The sequence below is a fragment of the Gracilinanus agilis genome, chromosome 1, assembly GCF_016433145.1.
Source record: "Gracilinanus agilis isolate LMUSP501 chromosome 1, AgileGrace, whole genome shotgun sequence".
NCBI classification, from domain to species: Eukaryota; Metazoa; Chordata; class Mammalia; order Didelphimorphia; family Didelphidae; genus Gracilinanus; species Gracilinanus agilis.
The window spans coordinates 19,456,079-19,476,694 of NC_058130.1; the positions used below are offsets into that span (position 1 = coordinate 19,456,079).

The 20,616-nt window shown below is 38.5% G+C and overlaps 1 protein-coding gene across 1 annotated transcript in view; it reads right to left on the reverse strand.

Moving 5' to 3' along the window:
* DPY19L1 (dpy-19 like C-mannosyltransferase 1) overlaps positions 1-20,616 on the reverse strand; it is a 97,690-nt gene that overhangs the window by 44,477 nt on the left and 32,597 nt on the right. Inside the window, exons 5-7 of the mRNA XM_044656797.1 lie at positions 18,242-18,362; positions 17,936-18,029; positions 5,647-5,704 (exon numbers count right to left, since the gene is read on the reverse strand). Coding sequence (XP_044512732.1) covers positions 5,647-5,704; positions 17,936-18,029; positions 18,242-18,362 — 273 coding nt within the window. The remainder of the gene's footprint in view (positions 1-5,646; positions 5,705-17,935; positions 18,030-18,241; positions 18,363-20,616) is intronic.

Here is a 20,616-nt window from a genome sequence, read left to right on the forward strand (position 1 = left end):
GAGCATGAAGTCCCTCCAATAACCAGGAACCAAAAGCAATCTACAACTTAAGAGATAAGTGCCAGGGTAAGTTCTTGACTTGCCCACCAATTAGAGTAAGTGTCCAAGATAAGCCTGGGGTCCAGTTTGGTCTATTCCAAACCCCATATACTATCCGCTACTCTACAATGATTTTACAACACTACCATATTAAGCATTTTATGATGTGCAAATGTCTATTTTAATATCTCGTTTTCAAATGTTAAGAATTACTAGAGAATGAACTTTTCCATGTTCAATCTCAAACAAAAAGGATTGTCTTCTGTAATCAAGATATGCATGTATTACAATAAGTATACCTTTAAATATATCCTTGGGTTATATGGAAAAAAAGAAGTCTGTATCCTACTCTGGAAACTCCGCAAGAGACAAAAGTTAAAAAGAAGAGGAGAAAACACTTCTAACCAGCATCAGGCAGCATTTTATAAGATTAATCCATGTTTCCTATATCGCATCAAAAGGAAAGGAAGTTATTTATTGAGGAGAATGTTTGTTTAAAAGTTTTTTTTTTAATGTAAAGGTGAATCACAATAAAAATGAAGAATGTTCAATGAAAACATGTGCAATGCCTATATTACTTTTTTTTTTAAACCCTTAACTTCTGTGTATTGACTTATAGGTGGAAGAGTGGTAAGGGTAGGCAATGGGGGTCAAGTGACTTGCCCAGGGTCACACAGCTGGGAAGTGTCTGAGGCTGGATTTGAACCCAGGACCTCCCATCTCTAGGTCTGGCTCTCAATCCACTAAGCTACCCAGCTGCCCCCCTATATTACTTTTTAAATCAAATCTATGACTTAAAACCTACTGGCCTTTATACTGTACAATGAAACACCGCAATTATGTTACTAAAGATTTTAGAATTAATTAGATCATTTCACATTACAAATTTCTAGCTCCATTTTATCAGTAATTTTTTCCATGTAAATCCTCAGTGATGTAAAATTACTAATTTTGAAAATTCATTAAATATTATCATGAATTTCAGATTTGCACAATATACACAGCAAGCCAAATAAAAATATAGGAAAAAAGGAAGCCTCAGACCCCAAGTGAGTCTGAATTTTTTACCAAATAAATCATTCATTCATTTAGGATAACAGAAGTCTTCCATGGAACCTCAGGAGCAATTAGTAATTGATCACATTTAGTAACAGAAGAATATTTCTTTAGAATGAAACTTTTTTTTTGTAAGAATCATGTGTAAGCAAAACCAAGAAATTAAGAAGTATTTTGAAACTTTCTTTAAAAAAAACAAAATTAAAAGTAAATTCTTGACATAATTTTTGTCATTAGTTTATCTGACGTTACAACTTCTATTCTCTAATTATACTTCACATCAATGTGCAAATGCCAGTTTTGTCTCAATATCTGTGAAATTACAAGTTGTCATTAAGTAATTGGCATAATCAATTTGATTTTCTCAGGACAACCAAATTTTCTCTCAATGTTTTTATTGCATCTTTTGGGGGAGGAGACAAAAGAAAGACAAAACGATCTCCTAGGCAGGAACACCCAATTTTAATTAAATACCATCTAATTATATTTCTATGCAATGAACAGACTTGGGGAAAATATACATATCACATGAGATTAAAAATAACAACACCAAAAAAAAAAACCACACCCAGACTCTAAATTGGCACCTCCTAGCACAAAGGGGGGCTCATCAGACCATCTTTGGCACACGAATCTCTCACTACTACTTGGCTGCTAAGGCCTTAGGATTTCTGTTGCACATCTTTGTTACTGGCCACATTCACCAATCAGACCTTGGACACTTTTTTCCCTCGCTGCTAATTCTTTCATCCTCTTTCAATGGATAATTGGCCCTAAAACATTGTTTCCATGAGAATACAACCACTGTGCCACTGACCTAGGTAGAGAAGAACTCATTAATTGAAAAAAATGGATGTTCTTTTTTTTTTTTGCAGTGAACTCAGTTCTGATCACTGTGTGATGGCTCCCCAAATAAAATTAACTCTATATTAACTCATGAGAAAACACTAGTTTCAGATATAGCACATGTTCCAAGAATTAGTCATTTGTGTGAAATCAGATCATTGCCTGGTTAAAGCAAAGACTTAAGTAAATACCTAATTAGGAAAAGGGAAGAAAAAATATTTTCCTGATGAAGTGCTTGGGAATCAACAAAGGACAAAAATGAGTTTGCTCTCAGAGAGCTCACAGTCCAGTGGGAGAACATAACCCGTAAACAGCTCTGTACAAATAAGGTCTAGGCAGGAGGTGCTAACTAAAAGGAGGACTAGGAAAGGTTTCCTAAAGAAGTAAGATTTTAGCTGATACTTAAAGGAAGCCAGAGAAGCTAAGGAACTGGCAATGAAGAAGAAGAGAATTCTAGTCATGGGGGCTGGTCAAAGGAAAGGCACAGAGTTGGGAGATGGAGGAAGCCAGTGTCATTGAATTAGAGAATGTGGAGGGGAGGAAGGTGGAAGAAGGGGCCAGGTGAAGGTCACTCAAGCCAAATAGGATTTTATATTTGATGCTAGAGGCAATAGGGAGCCATTGGAATTTATTGAATAGAAGAGAAAGATGGTCTGGTCTGCACTTTAGGAAGAGGAATTTTACAGTTGAGTGAAGAGCAAATGAGAATGAAAAAAGACTTGAGGCAAAAAGACAAATGAAAAAGCATGCGATGGTAGAAGAGTCTTAAAAGGATGATGTCAGTGTCAAAGGCGAAAAGAGACAATCTATAAGAGATGTTACAGGATTTTGCAACAGACTGGAAACGGAGGGTGGGCTGAAAGGGGGACAGAGAATTAAGAGGTGAGGAAGACACCAGTTTTGTAAGCCTGGGTAAAAATTACCTTAGATTCTCAAAGACAATGTTGGTGGAGCCTAAGGTATGTTGAAAGGCTCCATCTAAATTGTTTCAACCAACCTAATCAAGGTAGACAGGTTCCTTCTGAGAAAGCTGCACAGCAAATAATGAATTTTTTTGTGGTCATATGAATTCATCAAACACTTTCCTAAAGTGTGGAACTACTGTTCTCTGCCTTGGTAGAGGAAGGACCTATACTAATGAAATCATACAGCCTAGCATATAAAAGGCCAAAGGGATTATACAAAATTTTATCTGCAATTCTTTCTTCTTCAGATTAAAAATGTCAATGTTTTTAATCTATGAGTGTTTACTAGAAGTCTAGCTCCTTCACTAACCAGTCATATGACCCTGGGTAAGTCACTCCCCTCTCTTGATCTCAGTTTCTTCCTCCGTAAAATTTGGGAAGAGGACTATCCAATGTGTAAGATCTCTTTGACTCTAAGATTATAGAAATCTTATAGGAAATATTTCATTCATATTAGTTTAATGAAGAGAATTTACCCATATTTCTACAGATTTCTTTTCCTGAATAAATGCAACTAATATTTTCCAAAAGTATCGGTACCCTTTTAAACTCTTGAAAACTTAGGTAGTATGCTTAAGAGAATTCAAAATCCTAAATTCACAAACAAATGTCTTCTTGTTTAGAAAAACAGGAACAGAGACTTAAAGCCAGAAAGAAACTCAGAAGTTATATGGTCCAAAACCAATAATGTCATAGATGAGAAATCAATGGAATAGAAAGAAAAATAAAAAGACTTGTCCAAGGCCATGCATGTAGTAAGTGAAAAAGCTGAGTTTTATACCCAAGATCTCTGACTCCAAATCCACTGACCTTTCCATTGTATTATGTTATCCATTTAAAGAAATATTTGAGATTTTTTTCTGAACTTCATTATTCATTCAAGAAATATTGAGTGACTAGTATGTACAAGGTACTATGTCAGGAACACCAAGATGCATAAAATCTACCTGTGCCTAAACGAATTTACAATCTGAGAAGAGAGAGAAGATGTGTACACAAATAATCCATCTAAGAGGCAACCAAAGGGTCAAAGAATGAGATAAAGAAAATGTTAGTGTACCCTAAGAGGAGGGAGAGCCCTAAAGTGGAATTATGGGACCAAAGAATTGAAAGAGTCAAAGAGATTTAATCTGCTTCTTTAATTTAACTATTGAGTGAAATGAGGACTACTACATTACACATTTATCTTGTGTATAAATTATCTTGGGTAACAAAATACATTATCTTGATTTCCATCAAAAACTGGCAAGACAAGACAGTGTGTCTGGAAGAAAAAAAGTACATATCAATTATAGGAAGAAAATTAAGTGTACATTCTCCAAAAAAGGGCTGCATGTTATCTACTGAAACCTACATAATCTTAGTCGTAAGGTTTAAGAACTGCAGGAGAATTTCACAAGGAGCAATTATTTATTAGCCAATCAAGCAATAAACACTTACTAAGTACCTACTATGTTCTTAATACCTACTAGGAGAGCATTTCAGACATAGGGGATAGTCCAGAGAAAATGCCTAGAGCAGAGAGACGGAATGTCCTCTTTGTAGAACAACCAAGAAGCCAGTGTCACTGGATCTATTCAGAAATCCAAGTTAAGGACTTTATATTTGATCCTGAAGGTTGTTTGAAAGCCACAGGGTTTACTGAATCGGGGGGGAAGAGGGTATGGTGAGATCTGTACTTTAGGAAAGTCACTTTAGTGCCTGAATGGAGAATGGATTCAAGGCAGGCAGACCTACCAGCAGGCTATTGCTATAGTCCAAGCGCATAAGGTGAACAAGATCTGTTCCAGAGGGATGGCGGAGTCAAGAGGAGAGAAAAAGGCATATTGGAGAAATGGTATAAAGGGGAAATGGACAGACTTGGCAACAGATTGGATATGGAGGGTGAAAGTAAGGAGTTACGGATGACAGCCAGGTTTTGATTCTAACGGCCTAGTAGGAAGGTGGTACCTTCTACAATGATAGAGGAGGTAAGAAAGGAGAGGGGGAGGCTGTAGGAGAAAGAGCACAAGTTCTATATTGAACAAGTTAAGTTTAAGATGTCAGATGAAGATGTGAGACTGGAGGTCAGCAAGGAGGTTTGGGGGGCAGGATAGCTAGACTTGAGAATCATCAGCAGAGATAGTAATTAGATCTATGGGAGCTGATGATAGCAAGTCAAGTAATATAGAAGAAGAAAAAAAGAGGGCCCAGAACAGAAACCTGAGGAATATCTCCAGTTAGAGGGTGTGATTTGATAAGAATCACAGATAGAAACCTAAGAAGGAGTAATCAGACAGGTAGGATGAGAATCAGGAGAGATGTGTGTCCCAAAAACCTAGAGAGAAGATTGCATCAAAGAAGAGAAAATGATTGGCAGAGTCAAAGGCTACTGAAAGGTTAAGGAGAACAATGATTTAACAAAGGCCATTAGATTTGGCAAGTAAGAGATCACTGGTAAATTTGGAGATGGCAGTAAGCCAGATTGTAAAGGGAATGAGAAAATAAAAAAATGGAAGCACCTATTAAAGAATTTAGCCCAAAAGGGAAGATGAGATAAAAGATGATGAGCTAAACTAAAATATTAGAATTACTTACTATAGCAAAACATTTAAAAATCATAAAATTACCTACTTGTTCATGTAGGTGATTAGAGTTTAAGTATGACATATAAGTTTATCCTGCAAATTAAACTCTATTTATCTAAGGATGTACTCTTTCTTAATAAAGAAAATTCTTTCCCAGTTTTTAGAACACTTACCTCTCCGTGATTGAAAAAGAAACACAATACTGTAATGAGGCCTCCTAGTCGACTCCCACTGTGAAGAGAAGATGAGTATTTGTCAATGTAATTCAAGTACAATAAGAATTCAGGTCAAATTCTATCACAAAAAAAATCCTTATGAAACAAAAGGATTTCCTAATTTACTTAAAATAGATTTTAATAAAGCACAATTGAATTTGATGGAATTCACAATAGAAAGTGATCTGCAATTATAAATCATTTCACCAAGAAAATTATGAACTAAGTTTCACTTTTTTTAAAAAAATAACCTACCATACTAAAAAATGAACAATACTAAAAAGAAGTCAAATCAACAATGTACCAACAAGAAACTCATGTAGTCATTTTAATACAAACTCTTCTGTCCTTAGCTTTCCAGTTATCAAAAAACGATGAGGGAGGAAAATAAAACTACAAAGTGTTGAGGCCAGAACCTGACCAAGAAATGGCAAAGCAGAGATTTTTTTCTCTACCATTATAGCACTCCATGAATTCAAAGAAGTATTCATCTCCTTAGTCTCACCCTCAGAAATCAACTCTGATTTACTACCTTCGACTTCCCTCCAGGCCTAGTCTGAAATGTTAAGGGTGAGGAAAGGGAATCCTATTTGACTCCCAGCTGGGTGGAATCACTGGATAGCCCCTGGCCTAGGATTTCATAAAGCTGCTCAATACTACCAAACCTGTGAGATTTCTACTGGTGAAACACATGGCCAGCTTTTGACTGACAGGAGAAACTATCTTGAAAATGCTCCAACCACCATAAGATGGTAGCATGCCTATGAATAAGAATTCTGTCCTGCCGCTGAATGCAGCCTCAAGGAGTGGGGAAGGGGACATTGTTTTTCCCCAGAGTGGGTTCACACAGACTACGTGGACTGTGCCCTGCGTCACTGGCAAGGAAGGCTCAAGCCAACTCTGTCTGCTTACCTTCAAGGGGTCTTTATTCAAACCCAAACCATCATGAAACAATGACAAAAAAAAAAGAAGTCTTAAGTCTTCCTTTCATAGCCTACTAGGGAGTTACATGCATTATGAGCCTTTTTGTTCAGTCCCAAAGCAATTCCTGTGATGATTAAAATGATTTTGAAATATTTTTTTCTGTTACACTTGACACTTACTAAAAGTGAGTCTCCCTTTCTTAAAAAAAATAATAATAAGTTGACTTCAGTAAAGCTGTTGCACAACCTGAGCATCAACTGTCAGAAAAAAACAATCTATTTCTTGCCATACAAATTTTTTTTGAAGTTTCATGGTTTGAACATACTAACCATCTACCCAAGAGAAGTTGGCTTTTACTGACTCCATTTATTCATGTGGTCTCATTTAAAACATGTGCTCACTCATTCAGAAGGTTTCAATGTGACATCTATGCTAATTCCAAATCTAAATCTGCGAAGTATAAACTAGATAATCACTAAGATTTCTTCCAAATCTGTCATCGTGCCAGGATGTGATAATGCCCAGTGTAGGAACTGTGTTTGCCCTTCTTTGTATCTCCAGCACTTAGGTAGTACCTGGAACCCAGTAGGCACACGATAAATGCTTATTGATTGACTAAAAAGAACATGAAGGAATGGCAAACACTGACATCCGTACCAGTCTTTGAAAGTCATTTCACCGCCAGTTGTTAATTCTCTGCTATGCACAAGTCACTGCCTGCTCTGATTCTTCCCGGAGCATTCAGCGTTACCTCGAGGCGGCAGCTCATCTTCAGAACCCTCAAAGTCTTCTTTGTTCTACCTCTATATCTCTGTCCCAGTTGTTTTGAACACAAAATTAAAATAAAATGGAACCAGATTCAGGAAGCTGGGACAGCTGCGGCTTCTGAGCCGACGTTCCTTTCCGATCTGTTCCTCTGTAAGCCCCAAATTATCTTTAACTGGCAACTTTCTTTGCTCCTACAAACACATAAACATCTCTGCGCAAAGTTGACAAGTTTGGGGGGGAGGGAGATCCCCATTTCAGGCTCCTGGCTGTTTCACATATTTGTGTGCAAGGAAAGGCTTGTGCTTAAGTATAATTCTTTGTTACTAGACTGGTGAAAGGCCTCAAAGAGCTTAAAGCATGTGGGTGGAGGGGACAAGCCACCTATGCACACAGAAACGCCATAATACAGGTTACAAGATGATAGTGGCAAAAGAGGGAACAGGGATATTTGATTCAAGAAAAAAATGTGACCACTTGGTGGCATCCAGAAAGGGAGAACAGAATAGGCAAGAGCTAACTGAGAACCTGAGGGGAAAGGAGAGTTGTGAAAGGCGGGGATGAAAGGGGAGCGCACTCATAGCGTGGAGGATAGCTGATGTGAATGCAGGGAAAGAGGAGAGTACACCAATGGAGGGGAATGACTAGTATCCACTTCGGCAGGTAAATGGAGTTTATTAAAGGGAATTTAAAAAAAAAAAAAGAACTGCTAAGATAGACTGGACAGAGATTGATTGGGGGGGCCTACGTGCCAGGTTAAGGAATTTGCATTTTTTTTTATTTCAGAGGCAACATGGATTAACATGGAAGTGACATTATCAGGCAAAGGGAATAAAAATCAAAGCTAGCGTTTCCATCTTCCTTTAGGAGATTCAGATACATACAATTGCTCTAAGCCAAGAAGCAATATGCTCTCAAACTGCTTGACCAAGAAAACTACTGATGATTTGCTTCTTCGTCTGTAAAGTGAGGGGGTTGGAATAACTGGCCTCTGAGGTCCCTTCCAACTCCAGATCTATGGACCTCTGATCCTATGTAATTGCAAAAACTAGAAGCACTTTAAATGTCCAACAATAAGGGAGTGGTTAAATAAATTGTAGTCCATTACTGTAATGGAATACTCTAATGCAATTACGATGGACATAATGCAAGGAAATCTGAAAAGATCTTTATGAAATGATCTGGAATAAAAAAACCACACAATCAGAGGAATGGAGTACATGCTTAACTAATATCACATAAGAATGAATGGACAGGAAGAAAAGATCCAAATGAGGTCTTGGAGAGCCTGAGAAAATATTGCACTGCTTTATATGTGCTTTAATGAATTTTATTAAACTAGAAGCAAAGGATTATTAAATAAATATCATTTTGTGTTCATGTCAAACTTCTAATAAAACATCTAATTTAAAAATAATCAGTAGGTCAAAGAAAGTTCTCTCAGTTGTTAACTTTCAAGGAATATTAATGGCTTCAGCTAAAAGGAACCCTTTAAGGAAGCATTTTCCTATATCAAATCAAATAAATACATCTACAGAAAAGCAATAATGTCAGGGGGCCTTGTATTCTTTACATCTCTGACTCAACTGTAATTAGGAAAATGAGATTTGCTGCACCCAGCTTTTGAAAAAGCTCACTTGTTTCCTTCTCCCTTCAATATATCTATACATTATCCTCATAAATATTTTAGAGATAGTAAAATTGCTCAATGGTCAGAAATTGGTGATATTCCCTTATTCACTTCTTTTGGTAATAAGGCCTGTGCCATCTTCCAAGCAACTGGTTTCTTATCTTCTTTGAGATACCATGAGAATCATTCCTCAAAGTTCTTAAGATCGCACGCTTCATACGAGGCATTTAAGAAATATTAACGAGCACAAGACCAAGCCCAGAACCCTGGAGCCTCCAATGAACACCTCCTATGATGACAAAGACATTGAGCCCTTCATGACCATTCTTTGAATTCGACTCCTCAAACAGTTTTGCATCCATCTCCTTATATTATCATCTAATCTGAAAATGACCCATCATGCACTCCAGGCTTTCTCTTCTCCAGGCTAAAGATATCTCTGGTTCCTTCACTCAATTCTCCTGTGACATGGCCTCATGGCCTCCCATTCTCCTAGCTGCTCTAATTCTCATACATGTTGTATCCTCCCAAGCCCATGAGAGAAGGCCACCTCCCTGCAATTGGGGGGGCCATCCCTTTCTGTCTTTGTACCCCCCACACCTAGCACAATATTTTGAATTATAACATTTAGAGAACTGAACTGATTTCTTTTTTTTTTCCTGAAAGGAAACATTTAGAATAAATTTATCATTCCCTCCAAAGTCAAATATAGCTACAAAGGATAAGTTCTCAAGATCAAGATTATAAAGGCATAAATGAGTTTCTAAGACACCTACAGTGATATAATGCAATACAAAATTTTTCATTTTAAACTGTAATGAAGATGTCAATATCAAAATAGCCCTAAGAAAAAATTTTGTATTAGGGAACAATTTTAAGGTAGCATCATTTTTAAAATATACTAGAGAGAAAAAAATCTTCTAACAAAGAGAAATGCATACCTTCTAATAACAATAATTAGTATTAGAAAATACAAATTACTTGGCTCTAACTTAAAGGAAATCAACTTAATTTGTTAGGAATTGGATGGAGTCTCTGATGTGATTTGCCAGCAGTATTAGATACTAATTTAGATTAGTATAGATTCAGGGTCAGTTAAATAGGGCCAAAAGAGGTTTGTTGCCTGTTTTTTATACAGCCCATGAGCTAGGAATGTATTTTATCTTTTTCAATATGCTTTATTTTTAATTTTTTAAAATATTTTTAAGTATAAAATTACATTTTAGAGTAAATATATTTTATTTTTTAAAAGTAAAAGTATAGAAGGCAGCAAGGTGGCTCAGTGATTAGAGAAACCTGGAGATGGGAGATTTCAGGTTCAAAATCTGGCCTCAGGCACTTCCTAGCTGTGTGACCCAGGGCAAGTCACTGAACCCCCATTGCCTAGTCCTTACTGCTCTTCTACCTTAGAACCAATACACAGTATTGATTCTAAGACAGAAGGTAAGGATTTTTTTTAAAGTAAAAATGTAATAGAGATAATATAAATTAGCGATTGGGATAGATGCTGATTATCCTGTACTATCTATCCAATTAGAATCTCCAAGAAGAAAGAAAAGTATGGTGTTTGTTGCCCCTGGTTGGGAAGTCTGGTGAAAATATCAAGAAATAGATCTGAGAATAAGGGCCAGCTAAGAAATAAATTATGAGGCAAATATTTCCCATTTGGCTGGAAGATGGCAATTTGTCTTTCTAGACCAGTGATGGTGAACTTTTTAGAGGCCAGGTGCCCAAACTGCAACCCTCACACCACATGTGAGCTCCCCCACCTTACCCCAGTCAGGGGAGGGAGGAAGTGCTCCCTTTAGGTTGCTGGGCAGAGGGGCAGGAGTTGTGAGAAATGTCCTCAGGGGCACATGGAGGAGCAGCCCCCTCTGGCACACTACAGCACATGTGTCATAGGTTCCCCAACATGGTTCTAAGCTGTTGACCCAGGATGTTAAAGGTTGAGCACAGATGCTTTCCAGCAGGTGACCTAAGTTTTTTGTTTGTTTTCTTCCCTCAGATAAAGAATAAACATCAGGAAGGGAGGAAGAAAATAGGAAAGGAATAAGACATATCAGTAATAAGAAGATAAATAGGGCAACAGATATAGTTATCACTAAAAAAAATCCTTAAAAAGCAAAATCTCATTTAAATGCAATGGTAAGAAGATCAGATATAATTAGCCTGGTTCTTGAAGTTTGAGATTAGATGGGGTTTTCCCCCCCAATAGACTAAGAGTTTCTTAAAGACAAGAACAAATATAATTCATCTTCTAGCTCCAATACTTGACTTCTCAATGTAGTAAACAGAATTCTCAGAAAAAAATTTGCTTCACTATAGAAAAAAATCATATAAATATATAAATAAAACAGAATGAATTCTTAGAAGCATCTATTCCCCTCAAACCACAAATGACACTAATGTTCCTGAGATGGGGAGATCCTTATAATTCCTTTTAATAGTCTTCCTATCCACTCACATAATTTCATTTAAAAATATATGCAAAACACCCATTATGAGCAAAGTACTATGATACATGCTGAGAATATTTTCTTGCAATTACCCATTGAGATTAACTTCATTGAACTGTTGCTGTCTTGGGAGATTTTCTTTAGATGCCAGATAGTGAACTGAAGAAATCACAGTTACTCTTTTTTCTTTAGCTTACCCCTCACAACTACTAGATTCCCTCCTTGGATGAAAACCATCAGATGGCAAAATAATGAATTTTATCTTCAACTGGTTAAGGAATACAGACTTTTCTCCACAGAATCCTACCCAACCCTTTATCTTACTTTAGGCATATAAGAAATAGGGAAAAGCAAAGTGCATGATGGGTATGCTACAATATACAAATTAGCAATGAGGGACTATTCATTACAGCTTCAGTTTTAGCCTCTTTCTGTCAATGAATCCATGGGGCAGGGAAAAGAATGGGTAATCCAAAAAATTACATGTGGATAAGGAAATACCAAACTCTTGGAAAAAAGTAAACACATTGGAATTGAGCCATCTTGCTATCACATCCTTTGATGCCAACACAGAAAGGAACATTTCAGAGCCATACAGCATAAACTTAATTCAACATTGTTAAAAAGCAGTTATTCACTTCTCCATCTGATGGGCCTCATGAATGACTCTACTCATTTAAAGGGCTTTTACTCCATTTGTAATTAGATGGTACCCTTGAGCTGGTCACTGCTTGAAATGCATTAATAAAGTCTGGCATCTCCATGGAGTGCTGCTTCTTGATCTCAGGGTTTGCTTTCCCTCAGAAGAAACTACATGTGTCCATGTAGAAATGATAGAAAAATGTGTATATTAAATAAATACAAAGGGGAGAGCAGATGCTAGTTAGTTAGGGACTCAACAAAAGTCTCCTGAAGAAGACAGAGCTGGAGCTGTATTCTGAACAAACCTTTAGGGGTTTGACAAGAGGTTGAGGTCAAGAGAGCATCCCAGGCCCTGGGGACGGCCTGCAAAGGTCCAGAGTTAGAGACTGAATTGTGGGGAAAGAAGGGAATACAGCGGGCCAGCCTGGCTGGATCACAGAGTGTATAAAAGGGGAGTAAGAGGTAATGAGGCTGGAGCCAGGGGGGACTAAACTGAGGCAATTAGGAGCCAGGGAAGCATCCCAAACAGGGAAGGGACATGGTCAGATTGGGACTTTAGGCAAACTCAAACTTTGGCAGTTAGGTGGAAGTGGATTGGAGAGGGGAGAGAAAGGCAAGTAGATCAATCAGGAGTTCACTACAACAGTAAAGTGAGACAGCAGACTATGTGAAAGGGCTGATACAGGAGATATAGTAGAATCCTGACAAGCCTTGGCAGTTGGTTTGATGAAGGGGAAGTGGGGAGCAGGGAAGGATGAAGATGACAAAGGTGACACTGAGAATGTGAACCTGGGTGTTGGGAAGAATGAAGTTGCCCTCAGCAGAAATAGGAAAGTCGGAGGAGAGGTGGGCTTGAGTGCAAAGAGGATGCTTTTAGTTTTGAAAATGGTGAGCTTGAGATGTCTTGGAACATTCCATCTGAAATGTCCAATAAGTTAGATGGTGATGTGTGTCTAGAGCTCAGGACATTAGTCTTTAGTAGTCCTGAATATGTCAGTTATCCACACAAACACACAAAGACAGATGAACCCACAGGGAGAGAGGGGGGGGGGGGGGGGATAAAGACAGAAACATGGACTTGGATTACACTCACAGTGGAGGATCGGACCCAGATAACAGCCCAGCAAATGGCACTGAAATGGACTGATCAAGAAAACAAAACCAAGAGATTCATGTCCAAAAACAAACAAACAAAAAACTCAGAGAGTATCCAGGAAGAGAGAGTGGCTGTAATGTCAGATGCTGAAGAGAAGACAAGAAGGATAAGGATAAAGAAAATGCCCTAAGATGTGGCAGCTCAGTGACCAATGGCAACTTTAGAATGAGCAGTTTTAGTTGAATGAGAAGGGACTTGAGAATTAGCAAGAGGAAAACTAGAAGCAAAAAGTGTTTTTTAAGGATTGAATTATATGATGGCCATGTGAATGGAAAGAAGAGAAAGAGGAAGATTTGGAGGGAAAAGGAAGGAAGGGGGAAGGATTAAGCATTTATCGAGCCCTTAGTATGTGCCAGATACTGTGCTAAGTGCTTTAGAGATATCTCCTTCGATCCTCAGAACAACTCTATAAGGGAAGTACTGTTATTATCCCCATTTTACAGATGAGAGAATTGAGGCAAATGGGAGTTAGTGCCCGGGGTCATTCAGCTAGTGTGTCTGAGGCTAGAATGGAACTTAGTTCTTCCTGACTGCAGGCATAGCATCTTGTCCACTGTGCCACCTAAGTGCCTCTAGTGGGAATTAAAAGGAAGGCTATTGGGATATAAAAATGGCAAGACTTGTTAATTAATTAACTATGGAGGTAGAAGGATAGTGAGGGAGAATGAAGAGTAAGGATACCTCTTAGGTTACCAATTGGAGTGACTTGAAGGATGGCGAAATGCCCTTGACAGAAGCAAGAAGTTAAGAAGAGGGGGGAAGAGTTCCCATGAAAGATGAGTTGTTTTGAACATAGGCAGGAAATACCCATAATACATTCAGATGATCAAAGACTTAGAGCTTGAAGGGCCTTAGAGTTCATCAATGGATCCAATACTATTTTAAAGATGGGTAAACTGAGGCCCAAAGTCACATTGAAAATAAATGCCTAAAACGTAGGGCTGAATTTTAGATCAGGATCCTTTGATTCTAAAGCCAGGGGCCTTCCCCCTGGGCCATGGTGCATCTCTAATGTCCAGCAAGAAAGGAGAGGCCTTGAGAGGCCATCTGATCCAACCCTTTAATCTGACAAACAGCACTCTGTACCACACATCTCCTTCGTCACTCTCACAACCTGTCTGTCTCTTCTCTATTAAATGCCAATATTTGCTGTGAGGGTGCAGCCATGAAGCTTTACTGCATTTAGGTAAGCAAGACAGAGTTGGTGATGAGACAGTCATGAGATACACAAGTCTTCAGCAGCAAGTGACCAGTGCTATTGCTATTTCTGACTCCATTCCTCCGGAGGACTCACCACCACGTCTGAGAGTCTGTGCCTATTCTGGCATTAAAGGCACCCAAAATTACAAGCTTGTCCTCTTTCAGCACTCTGACAGTGAGGGCTTCCAGGTCTTCATCAAACTTTTCTTTGACCTCATCAGGATTCAACATGGTGGGTGCATCCACACTGATGAGGGTGGTGTAGCCCTTTCCTACATTGCCATGAGCCTATCCTTCACTCTAGTTGGGAAACATCAAGCTTTGGACCAAATTAGATTTAATTACAAAGCCTATGCCAGCTTCAGCTACACAGCTGGAAACATACAGCATTAATTAAAGAATAACACATCTTAAATCCCAGTGTGCTTTATAAGGCAAAATATATCCCTGAGAACTGAAGGTTTTCAAAAGAAGAGATTTTTATTTACAATGTTAGCTCTGCACCCCATGTATTAGATGACCCTTCTCTGGCTCTGCTCTTTCTTTAATTATTAATAAAGCACTGTGACAGGGTTAGGGAAACTAAGGAAAACCAGCTCTTTGGCCTCAAAGCATTTCCTCTGTCCAAAGCCACTAATGTTCCTATACTCAGCCCCAAAGGGGTTGTTACTCTCTTGATTAATACTTGGGGCCTGATGAGTCTGGAGGGGCTGTAACAGCACTTAGAGGGATTGAGGGTGCAGAGGACCTAAGAAATGGCCTATGCCAACCCCCTGTTTTACAGATGATGAAGCAGAAGCCCTAGGAGCTATTGTCCAAGTTTACAGGAAGTGATGGCAAAGCCAGAATTCAACCCAAAATTCCTCTGACTATAAACCCAACCTTCTTTTACTACATAATCAGTTTCTCATTCAGAATCTTCAAGCCAAGAGCATTTCCCAGCTCTGAACATTTCAGAGACTAAGCATCTTCATACTTGGTCTTTGAGGCATTGTCCCCCAAAACTGTTCATTCTCCTGACTTTAGTACATAAAAATTTCTTATAAAAACAACTCTCACCAGTCATGATTAGTAAAATGTTATTTTAGAGAAATGAAGAGAAACATTGCGATGAGAAGGTAGAAAGTCTTGAATAGGCCTGGTTCAAATGCTAGGTAACTCTTTGCTACTTGATTGGCCCTGAGCAAGTCACTTAATCTCACTGAGCCACAGTTTTCTTGTTTATAAAATGAACTTAGTATCTAAGATCCTTTCCAGATGTAAATCCATGATTCTTAACATTCTCTGCCTCCATAAAAGAAAGTTTAGGTTCATACTCCACTTCAAAAGATCTCACCCCACTCTCATCCCCAGCCTCAGCCTTTACTTGCAACAGATTCAGAAAGTTAAATTACAGGAAAACATTATTCTGGATCGCAAAGGTCATAAGCAATGTACCTATAGCCACAATTTTTAGTATTTACTCCTCAGAATTCAGATAGTACTACTTATAGAAAGGCTCAACATAATTTTCCATATTATTCTCTTCATTCTTAACATAGATCTTAAGAACATTCCAGCCTCATCCCACTCTTAATATTAGAAGGGTGACTAAGCTAATGAATACAGGAGGAAAAACAGAGAGGAAGAAGTAGTAATTTAAGGCACTTCCAAAAATACTTTTTCATGTTCAACAAAAATAAATACAACTAAAGCAATTTTGATGAAGGATTTGAATGTGGAATTTCCCTAACTCGTCCAATACAAGCAATATTCTAAGAAGAACTGCATTAGATTTTATGCTTGCAATTAGATGATAAATTTTCAAACTACAGCTCTTCTAAAGATGAAGGGAAAAGTAAAAAGCAATTAGGATCCTGAGCAATCAAGGCTCCTTCTGGATACTCTCTTCTCCCTGTTTTGTTTTGTTTTGTTTTTTAGCCACTGAACTGTCACCATTCTCTTCCAACCTGTCTTTATCATTAGTCACCTGGGTCTAGTGGACCTTAGTTGCATCATCTGTAAAACAAGGGGAGCTGGAGTTGATAACTTCTCAAGGCCCATCCAGCTCTAGAACTATGACCTTGTGTCCAAACAGAACTTCTCACCTCAATCCTTAACTTCCCCATTTCTGTCCAGGGAACAATTCTTTCCACTAGACAGTTTTGTAACCTCAGAGATATCTTCATCCTCTCAATTTGTTTCAACCCCACATCAAATCAGCTGCCAAATCTCAAGGGTTTTAATCTCTATGACTTCTATTTGAACTGCCCCCTTCCTTCCAACCACTCCACAACCACATTCTTTCAGGCTTTCCTCATCAACAGTCCCCCAACTACTTCCTCCAGGTTGGGCTTTGTTTGTCATGTAAATCCCTTCCACCTCAAGCAGTTAATTATAAAGTATTTCCTAATCCAACAATAGTGGCCTTGTGGTCCCATATGTGGCATTTCCTCTCCTTCTTCTGACACCCAAGTCAGAAATGCCCTACCTTTTATGCTACCTTTAAAGCTCAAGTCAAGTGCCATCTCCTAACAAAGACATAAGCTCCTAAAGAGCTGAGCCCAGTTTTGGTTTTGTCTTTACATCCCCAACAACTAGCAGAGCTCCTCGCCTGCAGCTATCCATTAATACATTTCTTGTTGAAATATTAAGTTACTTGCTGAACTAAATTGAGTTTTAGAAAAGATCCTTTACCTTAAAGGTAAACACAACAAATAATAACTTTTGTGGAAACAATTTTTCTTTTGAAGAATTTTACAGCAAAGTGTAGAAAGTAATGAGGCATCACTAGTAGAACTATTGTTTTCCCACATACGTTATGTTACCTCCAAGACCTAGATGTATGTATGAGTGATATCTTAAAAAGACATAAACCCTGATGGAGCTATAAGCTAGACCAATTGCCTGGAATTATTTAAATTGATTAGAGATCTACAATAGATTGACTATTTATGTCTTTCATTTTTTTATGTGTGAAAATTCTCAGCATGGAAAACACATGGATCCTTTATTAGTGAAATCACAGATCTGGGAATGCAGCTAGGTGGCTCAGTGGATTGAGAGCCAGCCTTAGAGATGGGAGGTCCTAGGTTCAAATCTGGCCTCAAGTTCTGGGGGTGGAGCCAAGACGGCAGAGTAATCCAGAGCAGCTCTGTGCCACTATGAGAATCCTCTCCAACCAAGATTAAAATATCACCATAAAACAAATATAGGTGTGAGAAGAACCAACAAGGAGACAGGGTGAAGCACTGAGAGAAAAGGGAAGAGAGAGCATGGAAAATACATTAATGTTTATACCAAAAGTAAAATCATTTAAGTGGGATCTAATTTTTAAATTCATTGTTCTTTGGTTTTTCTAAAGAAAACTAGAAAAATATTTGAATTAAGTAAGTTATTGTTCTCTAATGAATATAACCCACAACACTTTTATTTCATTAAACTTATTTTGCAAAACCTATCACACTGAAAGCTCACTGGACTTAAAGCTCTTACCTTAAGTATGTGCCATAGATGAAGAACAAAGCCATCATTAGTCCATTTAACAAAAAAATCATAGCGACGTAAAAGCAAGCCGGGTCTCCCAATCCTTTAAAAAACAAACAAAATGCCTTGCTATTATTTAAAAATCTACAAGTATGTTTGAGCATTCTGTTCTGAAATATTTACAAATTGGTTAACATTTGCTTATTCAAAAGACTTCATCAAAGCTATTGAGCAATCCTATATCTGCTCTTTTTATAGCTAAATTACTGCAGGACATGAATGAAAAACAGAGCATTATCCTCAAAGGAAGCTTGCCTTCACAGCTTTCTACAGGACTAAGCCCTTCTCCTCGGGTAACGGTCCAGCATATCTTGGTCTGAACGCCAATCAAGCCCATGATCCAGGTGTAGAGACGATACCAGCTCGCTAAGATCACCTAGAAAGAATCACAAGGAAAGACGGATGAGGAAAGAACTTTGTCAAAATGAGGCTAAGTGTCATTTTCCCATCCATTTTGCTCCTTTCACTTAAGTAAGGCGAATCTTCCCAATTTCTCATTCTTACAGATTCTCCTTGATGCATCTTGCCAGGCAGTAGCATCACTCCTATAATGCAGATCCATTTTCTCGAGGGTCTTAGCATCATAAACTCAAAGGACAATAGACATAGGTCTGGAATGGCTTTCAGAAGTCATATAATCCAAACCCATCCTTTGTTGATGGGGAATCTGAGGCCTAGAAAGGTCAAATGGCCTTTACAAGGTAGCACAAGGTGGCTTAAGGGACATGCCTAATGAAATAAATAAATAATAAACAAATAGGTCGGGCTGGGTGGATTGCTAGATCCTTAGATGGTATAGCCCTTAGGGCCAGTTATCCAAAGTCCTCAGGTTTGGGAAGGATTCCAGAGAGAAACTGACAAGTTACCACACTGATGAAAATCAAGGTGTATTTAACTTGTCAATTAATTGGGATTATCTAACTAGGTATGGAAACTAATTCCTCCCACCAAAATCCAATAGGTTTGAACAGATGTTATCTACACTGAACTATACCTACAGATCCCAGCTACCTGTACTATCCCCCTTAACCAAAATCCATGCCCCCACCTTGCTAGTAATCTTTCTAGTTTGCTAACACTTTACTCTTTCTTCTACCCTGAATCTCTTGCTGTTCCTCACACAAGTGGCTCCATTTCCAGACTCCATGCTCTTTCAATAGCTGTGCCCCAGTCCTGGACTTTTCTCCTCACCCTCATTCAGCTTCCCCCGGCCTTCCCTGGCCTCCCCCCACTGCCTTTCCTCTGAGATGTCCTTCCATTCCCTATCTTGTATGTACAGGTTTTTGTCCATTATCTCCCCCAAGGTCCATGACCACATTCTCACGTTTCTTTTTATCTTCTGGGCTTAGCACAGTTTCTGAGACACAGTCAGTGCTTAGCTGATACTTGGCTGACAAGAGACAAGAGATGGGATGGCCATGTGGGAGGAACAGGGTGAAGGCCAGTTTATTAGCTAGAAATATGGGCTGGGGAATAGGCTGTGAAGAGCTTTACAAGTGCAATGGGGGAGGCCGAGGCTGACAGATCACTGGAATTCAGGAGTTAAGAGCTGTAGTGAGGCTAAAGCTGATCATGTCTCCACACTCTGTCCAGCTACGTGATTAGGTTTTTAGGAGAGGAGGGCCACCAAACTGCCCAAGAAAGGGCCCAGATTGGAATAAGGGAGCAGGTGAAATCTTTCATGTGCATCAGGGCTTTCCACCAGGATGAAATAAGGAGTCCCAGGCTCAAAAAAGAAAAAGTAAAATTGCTTTTAGTATATTTTATCCTCAAGGCAATAGAGAGGAAGAGGAGTTTACTGAGTGGGGGAAGTAACATGGCCAAATCTGCCCTTGAGGAAATGCTGCAAAGTTTCAGATGGAACTGAGTGGGGTGAGACTAGAGACCAGAAAGCAGCTCTTGCAATGACCTAAGCCAGAGATGATATGTGGGTCTGAACTGAGCTATTGACAGGTATAAAAAGACAGATGGAGTTGGACATAATTGAAAGTATGGACTTTTCTGGAGTCAAGATGGCAGAGTAGAAGCAAGGAAGCTCAAAACCACCATGAGAATCCTTTCTGACCAATCTTAAAATAATGCCACAAAACAAATACTGGAGTAAAAGAACCAACAAGTAGACAGAGTGAAACAACTTTCAAGAAGACAAAGGTATGGCCTTAAAAATTGGTAAGTGCAAAACAATATGGGAGAGATTAGGTCTAGATCAACATCTCACACCCTACACCAAGATAAATTCAGAATGGGTGAACGACTTGAATATAAAGAGGGAAACTATAAACATGTTAAGTGAACACAGAATAGTATACTTGTCAGATCTCTGGGAAAGGAAAGACTTTAAAACCAAGCAAGAGTTAGAGAAAATTACAAAATGTAAATTAAATGGTTTTGATTATATTAAACTAAAAAGTTTTTGTACAAACAAAAACAATGTAGTCAAAATCAGAAGGGAAACAACAAATTGGGAAAAAATCTTTATAACGAAAAACTCTGACAGGGGTCTAATCACTCAAATATACAAGGAGTTAAAGCAATTGTATAAAACATCAAGCCATTCCCCAATTGATAAATGGGCAAGAGACATGAATAGGCAATTTTCAGGTAAAGAAATCAAAAGTATCAATAAGCAC